This window comes from Solanum dulcamara, chromosome 2 (genome assembly GCF_947179165.1).
Source record: "Solanum dulcamara chromosome 2, daSolDulc1.2, whole genome shotgun sequence".
Lineage (NCBI taxonomy): Eukaryota > Viridiplantae > Streptophyta > Magnoliopsida > Solanales > Solanaceae > Solanum > Solanum dulcamara.
The window spans coordinates 31,252,395-31,262,589 of record NC_077238.1 but is presented as its reverse complement, the minus strand read 5'-3'; the positions used below and the strand labels follow the sequence as shown (position 1 = coordinate 31,262,589).

At 35.1% G+C, this 10,195-nt stretch overlaps 1 protein-coding gene across 1 annotated transcript; it reads right to left on the bottom strand.

The window, feature by feature from the left end:
* Positions 1-3,840: 3,840 nt before the first annotated feature.
* Positions 3,841-8,810, bottom strand: LOC129880486 (uncharacterized). Its single transcript, XM_055954539.1, has 3 exons — positions 8,026-8,810; positions 5,275-5,521; positions 3,841-4,454 (listed from the first exon to the last, which is right to left on the bottom strand). Exons 1-3 carry the CDS (start codon positions 8,362-8,364, stop codon positions 4,081-4,083), a joined length of 960 nt encoding a protein of 319 aa, XP_055810514.1. The 5' UTR covers positions 8,365-8,810; the 3' UTR covers positions 3,841-4,080.
* Positions 8,811-10,195: the final 1,385 nt, after the last annotated feature.

Genomic DNA, 10,195 nt, shown 5'->3' with positions numbered 1-10,195 from the left:
TTGGAGCCTAGCTTTTTAGTATTGGTCCTCCTATTTGTATATTTTTTTGTTTAGGGGTATGGCGGGGGCCTTGTCCCGCCATATGTTACCGTTACAATTCTTAGAGGTCTATGGATATATATGTGGGTTGTTCATAAGTTTGTTCAATTGTGTCTGTATGATAGGTGGTAAATGGTGTTATGTCATGGCAGCCTTATCGGCTTGCGTGCCCTTTCATGATATGATGTAGATGAAAGAGGCTATACATATATGAAAATGTTATCACCCACTGGGGTTCTTATGTACAGTTCGTATATTAGATAGTTACGTATATGGGGGTCCAGGGCGGAATTCAGTCACGGCCTACGGGGTTGGGTCGTGACACATACATATCTCATGACATCAGTACAGTCTTCATGTATCACTTTGGATCCAATCACTCCTTTAGTTTTTATTGTTTAGTTTCAGTCATAGAATTGCATACATTTGCCTACTCTTTTCAACTTAGTTAGACTCTATTTAAGGTCGAATGTTCTCAAGGTGGAGATATTGCAACACTCTAAAAATTCTAAAGTCTGGATCAGATCAAGGGAATTCAAAAAATTTAAGTCTGCAGAAATTTTTCGATTTTACGAACGCCATCTATGGGTCATAGAAGGAACTACAGACTATAGATGGCATTTGTAGATCAAAGTTCAGAGATAGGAAAATTAGTTTGAATCTTACGAGTCAATTCTATGGGTCGTAGACCCGTTTATGGGTCGTAGATGATCCTGTAGATCAAGTACTGAAACTTGATACTTAGGATGAATTTTACGACCACTATTTATGATCCGTATATGGCGGCATGGACCATAGATAAGTCTCATAGATGAACTTTACAGACTTATATTTTAGTTTGATTCTTACAACCACGTCTACGACTCGTAGATGCAGCTACGATCCATAAAAGGATCTCATAGACTAAACTTCAAAGACTCTTAGTAACTTAGGCCTGATTTCTGTGGACAGCATCTACGATCCATAGATGGAGCTACGAACCATAGATGCCCTCTGACAATTTTCCCATAGTCATTTGATCTTTTTCCACTCTTTTCATCCCTATACTATATCGTTTTATCCTATCCTAAGTGGGATTAAAGGGATTAGTCAACTAAAAACCTCTTTTTTCACGCCTAACACCCAAACAAGACAAATCAATGCTCTTAACTTCTCTCTAGCAAGAACTAAGATTTCATAACTTCAAGTCTCAAATTCAAGAATTCAAGCTCGGGCTTCATTTTAGGAATGTGGAATTTCATCAATGGGTATTCTTTAACCCATTGAGTCCCAAAGTAAATCTAGTTTTACAATCCATGATTTCTATAGCAGTTAGGGTTTTGTGGAAAGCATGATTCTCCATTGTCTACTCAGTCATTTTCATGAATAGTTTAAAGCATGTGTTCTCATCTATTAGTATTTTTTATGGTAATTTCATGAACCCTCAGTATACAGATATTACATGCCTTAGATTATCAATTTCATATTCAGATAAAGTATCTTTTATATATTATCATTTTTTATCAGAATTCATGAGCTACTCAATTGTTATCAGTTTATCGGTATAATTCAGTATTTTTAGTTGAATAGCACTATCAATTTATCAGTATATTTTCATTGGGAGTTTTACTTAGCACCGTATGGACTTAGGAATGAAGACTCACCCTCCAGTTGAGGACTAAGACCTTTAGTAGAAATCCTTGAGTCCCACAACTACGTGTCACCATAGGATTATAACGGTCACATGTCATACCAGAACTGACTCCTTAATTTTTTTAGAGACATTACCTTAGTGGAACTACATTAGCTCAGATCAGTCTTTATACCCTAGCAAGGTATATTTGACCCTTTTGATGGGGATTATACATCAAACTCCATGTTGTATCTCACATATTTATATGTCGGTTTATAATATCTCTCATAGTTCAGTATCAGATGTTGCATGAACTTTGTAGTCAGTTATTATAGTTCTCAGTATGTTTCAGTTGTATCTTTTATTACTTTGTCATCGCATTTTTTTCATAATACTCAGTACAACACTTTAGACTTAACATATTCATTTATTATGTTTATCATGCCTAACTTACATACTCAGTACATTCGAAGCACCGATCGCATACTCTTGCGCTATATTGTTAGATATATAGGTTTGAGTATTCAGCACTCAGACCACGGTTAGTAAGACTTCAGATCAGCTCAGTAACATTATTTGGTGAGTCCTCATCTTTCGAGGAGGACCTTTATATTTCATTCAGTTGTTACTATTTCTGTTTTCAGAAGGTTAAAAATAGCTAGGGGCTTGTCCTAGTAACGTCTTATTAGAGGCTTTCAGAGAGTTAGATTAGCTTAAACGTATGTTTATTTAGATACTTGTTGTTTTAGATGTTTTGAGTTTAATAAACCTATTTCAGATTTAGATTCCGCATTAGTATTTCAGTTTCTATGTATATCTTAGTGTCATGCTAGACCATGGGTTAGTTTGGGCCACTTTTGGATCTATGCACCATGTTACGACTATGGAGATAGTCTCGGATAGCAACAGTGTTGATCAAATAGTTGTCACTCTCACCAAGGCACTACCTAAACCTGCTTTCCAGGAAAATCTATTCAAATTAGGCTTAGTGACCCATCATACTTGAGGGGGCGTATTGGCATAGAACAACTTATTAGCTACTGTTAGTTTATTTTATTTAGGATACTACATTAATTAGTTCAGCGGTCATTGTTCATTTAGATTATATTATTATTAGTATTTGTTTAGGACTCTTCTTAGGAGGTGTTTGGATTATTGTTTTTTAAAGTGCCTTATAAGTTAAAAGTCAAAATCCATACGTAGGGTACACCTAACTTTTGGCTTTGGGCTTTTTTGGGTACTTTTTCAGCCTGGAAAAAAGTGCTAACTTTTTTTTAGTTAACCAAACACTTCCAAAACTAAAAAATGCTTAAAAGTCAAAAGCCACTAAAAATAAGCCAATCGAAACATCCACTTATTCTCTCTGTAATTCTATTTAATACCCTTTTACGTTCATTAATAAAGTATCTTCTTTCAACACTTACTCAGTGTTTATATGAACACTTGAGTTCATCTTTTTTTTAGGACTCTTTCGTTTATTTCAATTTTTTTTAAAAATGTTAGATGTATCTGGAAATTGAGTTGTTTCAACCCATAGAGCCATGAATATATCAACGCAAAGACCATGACACGTTCTCAAAAGTTCTGTTGAAAATGAATTTGCGAGATGGTCGCTATTAATGCGAATATAAATCTCTCTTGTCAACTCGTACCCTCTTTTGAAGTTTTATTAGTCCGCTGCTTAAAAGATAAATTGAGAAATTTCATCCTGTTGATAGTAATTCTGCAGCTCTGATCCAAAAACTGCATAAGATGCAACAAGAACAATGCTGTTGCAATGAAACACTTCATTTTGCAGCTAAAAAAGTGTGTGGGTGGGGTTCTCTTTTTCACAATGAACTGATCCAGAACATAATAAGCAACAGAGACTAACAATACAGTCCAGCATAAAACATGATGAAGTAATCTTAACTTCTGTGTCCCCTGAAGACCAAAATAAATAGGTAGAAGAATGTGTCAGCTTAACAAAGCACTAGTAAGAACAGGCTGCTGTTTGGCAGTTCAATCTGGGGGTTTATCCAAGGAAACAACGACACTCTTCCACAGACTATTTCCTTTTCCTTAGATAACAAATACTTACTTTGTTAATTTTAAAGATAATGATGGTAGCAGAAACCCAGACCCAGCAGAAGTGCAATTATCTAGCTTCAAATATCCAACAGAGAATGTATACACTCATGGCAAACTCATGAGGACACATTGAAGTTCATTTCAATTTGATAGGAACATCACAAAAACTGTCCATCCAGCAGCAGAATATAAAAGACCACCACAACCATTCAGTAAACCTATTTTTTAGATTAATTTCTTTTTGGTAAAATAAAAAAGTAGTATGCCAGAGTCCCATCTCCATTGAATCAGATTCTGATGTTTATTGTGCATTTAACAAATGAACAACATACATGCTCACTTCCAATTCAAGAAACATTTCACCGCAGGGGTTGCTGGTTGTAATGGTTCTTCTCCTTTTTCTTTGCAGCAGCTAGCCTTGCACTCCTTGCTGCAGCCTCACTGGCAGCAGCTTTGGCAGCAGCATCTACCTCCTTGCTTGATTTTTTCTTCTTAAGCAATGTCATCTTCTTTATCTTCATAGCAACAGTAGGTGCATCTTCTCCCTTCTCGGTTGCCACTGTTTCATTGGTCCCATTTCCAACACCATTGGATTGGTCATGTTGCTCTTTAGACTCCTTCGATGATTTATCTTTCTTCTTCTTCTTCTTTGCACTCTTGCTCTCCCCAGGAGCATTATCATCCTTCTTAGCCATCTCTCCATTGAGTTTTTCCACCTTATCCTGTGCAGCACCTGCAAGTGGAATGGAGCACCCAGTCACTTTGGAATAGTCCATATATAACCCAAGCTTCTTAGGAAAATAGTGAAAGATACACACTAACCACATTACCAATTCCAATCCAGAATGTAATATACGGATAGGTAAATTACCACCATATTAGAGTTCCGCATATTAGTAAAAATGTCACAAAATGATCCAACTTTCCAATTACCAAATAAGCATACAACTTTCAAGGCTCACCAGAAGAAACATGCTTTGATTGATGGAGTAAAACGCAAGAACAAGAAAAGGATAACGAATAATTGCCAGATGACATAATAGATAGCTGAGCATCTTTGCAGAGGAGCCCAAATGTTCATAAAACTGTTCATAATAAGCTAAGGGCATAACTGCGCCCTTTTGGTAACAGCGAGGTCATAAAACTGCCCAACTTTTAACAGAGGATAAATGTGCTTCTCAGTGAAAAGAACCAGGGCAATTTTGGCCCTTCTCCATTAATTTTATTCTAAGTTACTACGCAGGATCTACTTTTGGGGGAACATGAGTCGAGGCATTTGAGATGTATATCAGTTCGACTTACTTTCGATAGATATTTCACTATAACAAATTAAGATGCAAGAAGAGGACAGAGAAGTTCAATGAATACAAATCAGAAGTGATACAATAGAAGAAATATGTAGGCAGTAGGCAAACATATCTTGTACTTTTGGATTTTTACGGAGCAAGAAATTTTTAAGAATTTCTTATATGAAATTGTCCAATGATTCTCCGGACCTCCTTCCCTTTGGGTTGGATGAGGAAAAGTTTTAGTTACAATCATAAGCAAATTACCTTGTGAATCATCATTGCTCTCAGCTTTGTTTAATCCAAATTCAGCAAGCATAGCTTCAAGCTCAGCAAGTTCCTTTTTCTTAAGTTCCTTCTTTGAAAGCTGCCTTTCCGACTCTTTGGGTGCCACATTTTCAGCAGTCTTCTTAACAATTGGCTCCTTTTCCTCTGGTAAATCAGGTTCCTGCTCATGTTCTTCCTCATTATCATCATCAGCTTCATCAAGCCCTTCTTCTTCACTTTCACTTTCCTGATATGAACAGATTACAAGACTTAATGCAGATCTGCTGAACAAGGGAAACAATAGAATGAAAAAGGAACCTTCATTTTTGAGATGCTATAATTTGATCACCAACAAATAAAATGTTTTTCTTTTAGATAGAGGGAAAATAGCATGTCGGGAAAGAAGGAAAATTCCTTCATTACAATGTAAACAAGATATAAAATTGGTTTTGAGAAGCAACTTTAAAACCAAGTATGGCCATCTTCAAACAGATATCAGGGAATAACTTTCAGTTAAAGCAAACACTAACTAGCTATAATCCTTCATGTCACAACGGAAACCAAGAATCACTGGCAACATGAAAGAAAAGGCAACAATAAGAAGTTTATTCATGGGAATACAAAAGAAAGATAGTTTATCAATCAAAAGCTCAGCATGGAAAAAGGAGCAAGAAAGAATGGCTGGAGACACAAACAGGAAAGAAGCCAAGGACAAGAATTGAGAAGGCAAGATCATTAAAAAAATTGGGCCGCAACAAGACTAGTGTATGCTCTAGAAATTAAGTTGAACAGCTTCTCAGCCCAACACCACCACCTAATGTCTTAAAAATTAAAGTCATCTCTTCAACAACGATTTGAGGTACATCCATTCATGCTTGGGTTTAAATCCTGCTAGCAAAATACTCCAAGACAAAGAGGAAGCCTGTAATTGTACATAAAATCCAACTTTGTTTTTTCTTCTAAAGGTGAATGTTGCACACACCTGGATTCGACCGGGTATGTGCTACCTCCGAGCAGCCCAGGTACCAGGTAAGTCTGCCACCAAGGTTTTGGTAGACAGGAAGAACTCACATGGGTTTTTTTCCCCTATGTTGGATTGAACCTTGATCTCCAAGGTTTGCACCCACTTCACCGACCATTAGATCAATAATCTTGGGTGCCAAGAAATTCAACTTATACTAATGAGCATATAAGAAAATATGGGAAACTTATATGAAATAGACTCTAGATTTGTTTCTCTTAAGGCCATCAGATATCACCCATGTAATCCAGAAGATCATGAAATGTACATTGAAATGAGGAGAATGCTATTAATATCCGCACCATACAGGGAGGTTGCGTACATGGTTTAGAGCCCGTTTGGATTGGCTTAAAAAAAGTAGCTTTTAAGTCAAAAATAAAAAGTCAAACTTAAATGACTTTTAAGTCAAAAAATAAAAAGTAGGGGGAGGCCTACTTTTGGTTTTTAACTTATTTTAAGTCATCTTTAACTTATTTAAGTTATTTTATATTTGCCAAACACTTCTAGAAGTCAAAAACTGACTTAAAAGTAGATTGGACCAACTTTTAAGCCAATCCAAACGGGCTCTTAGTCCTCTTCTGGACCCTGAATACTGCATGCTTCATGCACCAGATTCTCCCTTTTTATCAAAACCAGAGTGGAAAATAATCCAACCCACTGGGTTTTCTTGGTTTCCAAGACGAGATAACAATAAGTTAGCCTCCAAATAGTACTAGTGCATGATACATTTATGTAATTGGAGTATAACAAAAAAAACAATTAGACTTGAAATCTTCTTCAGTCAACATCATGTTATCACAGTACCATACTTAACATTGTACAGCCCCTATTGTCCAACATCTTCTTCTAGCTGTTATCATGTGATAAATTTCTAGGAGGTAACTGTCATCTTAACTGACGAGTTAAGTCCTAATAATTTGGATAAGCAACTAAAGAATCTAACCTTATCAAAAATGAACTGATGAAGAATGCAGAAAACAAAAATATAGGTGCAACATCTGATACAGATAAAATTGACTGAAGACTGCATAATATGGAGCTAAGACACATAACTGTGATATCTGAATACAAGATAAAATTATTCACAAGAGACAAATGCAGTAACAGGCGTAAAGTGTCCAAGGAGAATTAGCACCAAGCAAACAAACTAAGACATAAAAAAAACAAAAAGATAAGAGAAATAAAATTAACTACACTCAGCCACATAACCACTGCAATCTAAGCGCATAAACATCTCTTTAACAACTAAAAGGAAAACAAGTAGAGCAAACACATTACCTTATCATGATACTGTGATTCCGGTTGACTTTACTGACCAGAGAAACACTGTTACACTGCTTCTGTACACTCTCAAAAGCCATTTGACGCCCATACATTGCGTACAAAATGCTTTTTTATTGTTTATACACACACGCACGCACAATATTTAAGTCACATATATACAGACACATAAATGTTACACACACAGACACACACAACATATCATGACCATGTGGACAAATTCGCTAGGTCAAATGAACTCATCTACTAGCCTAGAATTACCAAAAACACTTTATAACTCTAAAGCAAGAAAAAACACTAACATGAAAGTATCTAGCAATCATTCATAAAGCATTAAACTAAAAAGGGTGTCCAAATAAGGATTCAATTTTCAATAATTTCAGCACAATAAGGATCCAAAATTCAAGAACTTTCATGAATGCTACTTAGAAATATCGAAGGATTCACACCTCGACTGGAGTTACACTTTCCTTTGCCTTGTGATGTTGTTCATTAGCAGTATCAGCTCCCCAAACAGCCTGGGGCGGAGCTGTAGTAGCGTAATAATCATCATCATCTTCATCATCAACATCTGCCCATGATTTGACAGTCAATGGCGCTGGAGCCCAGAAAACAGGCTCAGGATCCTTCTCTGTCTGCTTGACATTTTTAGAAGCTGAACCCCCAGCGCTCTTGCCCTTAGCATCCTTATCAGACTTCTTCTTCTTCCTTAGGGTTCCAAGAGCCGCGAAAACGTTATTGTTGCTTATCACCAACTGTTCATCCTTCCTGTTTCCACCTCCGACCATTGTTTTTTCTACACCTTGTAAGCGTAAAACACAAATCCCAGTTAAAAGAAGTAAACCACAACAAATTTTGTCTAATGGTCTAAATTTACACAACTCTGAAGACAAATGCTGAAGATAGCAAAATCGAGATTTTCTAAAACAGATAAGATAAGATGGACTATGTTTCCTTGGAAAATTTGAGATAAGACCCAGAAGAGAAGAAGGAAATCGATGAGATTTCACTAAATAAAAGAAGATTTAATGGTAATCTCCGAGAGTAGTTTTCCCGTGAAAGGCGAATATGGTGGATCGTGAGGAAAATGACAAGGAGATTTGGAGGAGAAATTTATAGGGATGGGTTCGTCCGCGGTTAAATTAATTTAGGGTTTGGATGAGCATAGGAGATGAGCCTCTGCCTGTGCCTGTGCCTGTGCCTGTGGCCGAGCCAGAGAAGAGAGGGAGGGATTATACAAGTTAAATATAGCAGTGGAAACATAAACATAATCATATCGTCTTTTATCATTAATTAATTATAATTAATTAAATATTGTGCCAACACAATATATTTCTTATTTAAATAAAAAAAATTATAATTTGTGCAATAAAATTAATTGGAACTTGTTCTATGTAGGAATTATTATTCCAATAATTATTTTTTGTTATAAAATAATAAAGCAAGAAAAACAATGCTGTGGAGAAAGGGTAGAGAGAAGCGAGAAAGTTTATTATTTATCTCACGTGATAAAATACAATGAATGAGAACCTTTCTATTTATAGTAGTAAAAAGTAACTAGTCCTCACTTTTCTTCAAAGAAACAAACAAAAATTCATATTAATATATAAAATATACTTATAACACTCCCTTTTAGATGTCTATTTAATAGATAGGATGTGGTTAAAATCTCACAAGAAAAAGCTCGATTACAACTTTTTTAGAGAAGGAAAAAAACTACACTTATCTAATATTATACATTTTGGCTACCTCATTACAAATCTTACAAGAAAAAACTCAATGGGACAAAAACCACAAAAGAAAAAAAAAGTATGTTGTGGATTAACTCCCCATGATGAGAATATCAATCCAAAAAATTGAATATTTACATCACAATCTTGTGCACCACCTTTTTGAATGTTTTACTTGGTATAGATTTAGTGAACGAATAGGTCATATTTTCACTCGAAAAAATTTGTTGTTTGTTAATATCATCACTCTTTTGGGCATCGTGTGAGCAAAAATTTTTTGGTGAAATATGTCTCATTTTATCTCTATTTAATTGGGCTATGCATGCTTTATCTCTCCAATCTTTTGATAGAGTTGCACCACCAACATATAATATTGTTAAAATCACTTCAAGTACATTCCTGGCTTGCTTTATAAACTATTTCATCTTTGTATAATTTGAAAGTCATCTATTATAAAATCGTATGACCGTAACTGCTCATGAAAATAAACAATATGTTTGGATCAAAAATTTTGTTGATCAAATAAATGCTCTATATATTAAAAAAATTGACAATATTTATTACGATCAACACATTCATATCAGAGCTGTCAATTCATCTTACTCAGTATCTTTATATCGGAATAAAACTATGTCAAACTCATATCTATAGAAAGATAATAAATACATCAATTGAATGAAGATATAATACTTCAGGACCAAAGAATTTTGTAAGTTTGTAATTTCAATTTTTTTAAGCTGATAATCTACTCTCTTTGAAAACTCTTCAAGAGTTTTAATAATATTCAAGTGATCAACTTGCATAACAATATGAAAAATTCTAATTTTAATAAAGATACAAGGATAATGAAATTTTATAACATACGTTACTAAGGCGATTCTAGTACAAC

What these genes read in the sequence shown, in the direction of transcription:
- LOC129880486 (XM_055954539.1), bottom strand. Translation starts at nt 8,364, where the DNA reads ATGGTCGGAGGTGGAAACAGGAAGGATGAACAGTTGGTGATAAGCAAC. An exon ending in AAAGTGTAACTCCAGTCGAG is followed by an intron (nt 5,522 to 8,025) that starts GTGTGAATCCTT and finishes TGTTCATATCAG; the next exon opens with GAAAGTGAAAGTGAAGAAGA. An exon ending in GAGCAATGATGATTCACAAG is followed by an intron (nt 4,455 to 5,274) that starts GTAATTTGCTTA and finishes TTCCACTTGCAG; the next exon opens with GTGCTGCACAGGATAAGGTG.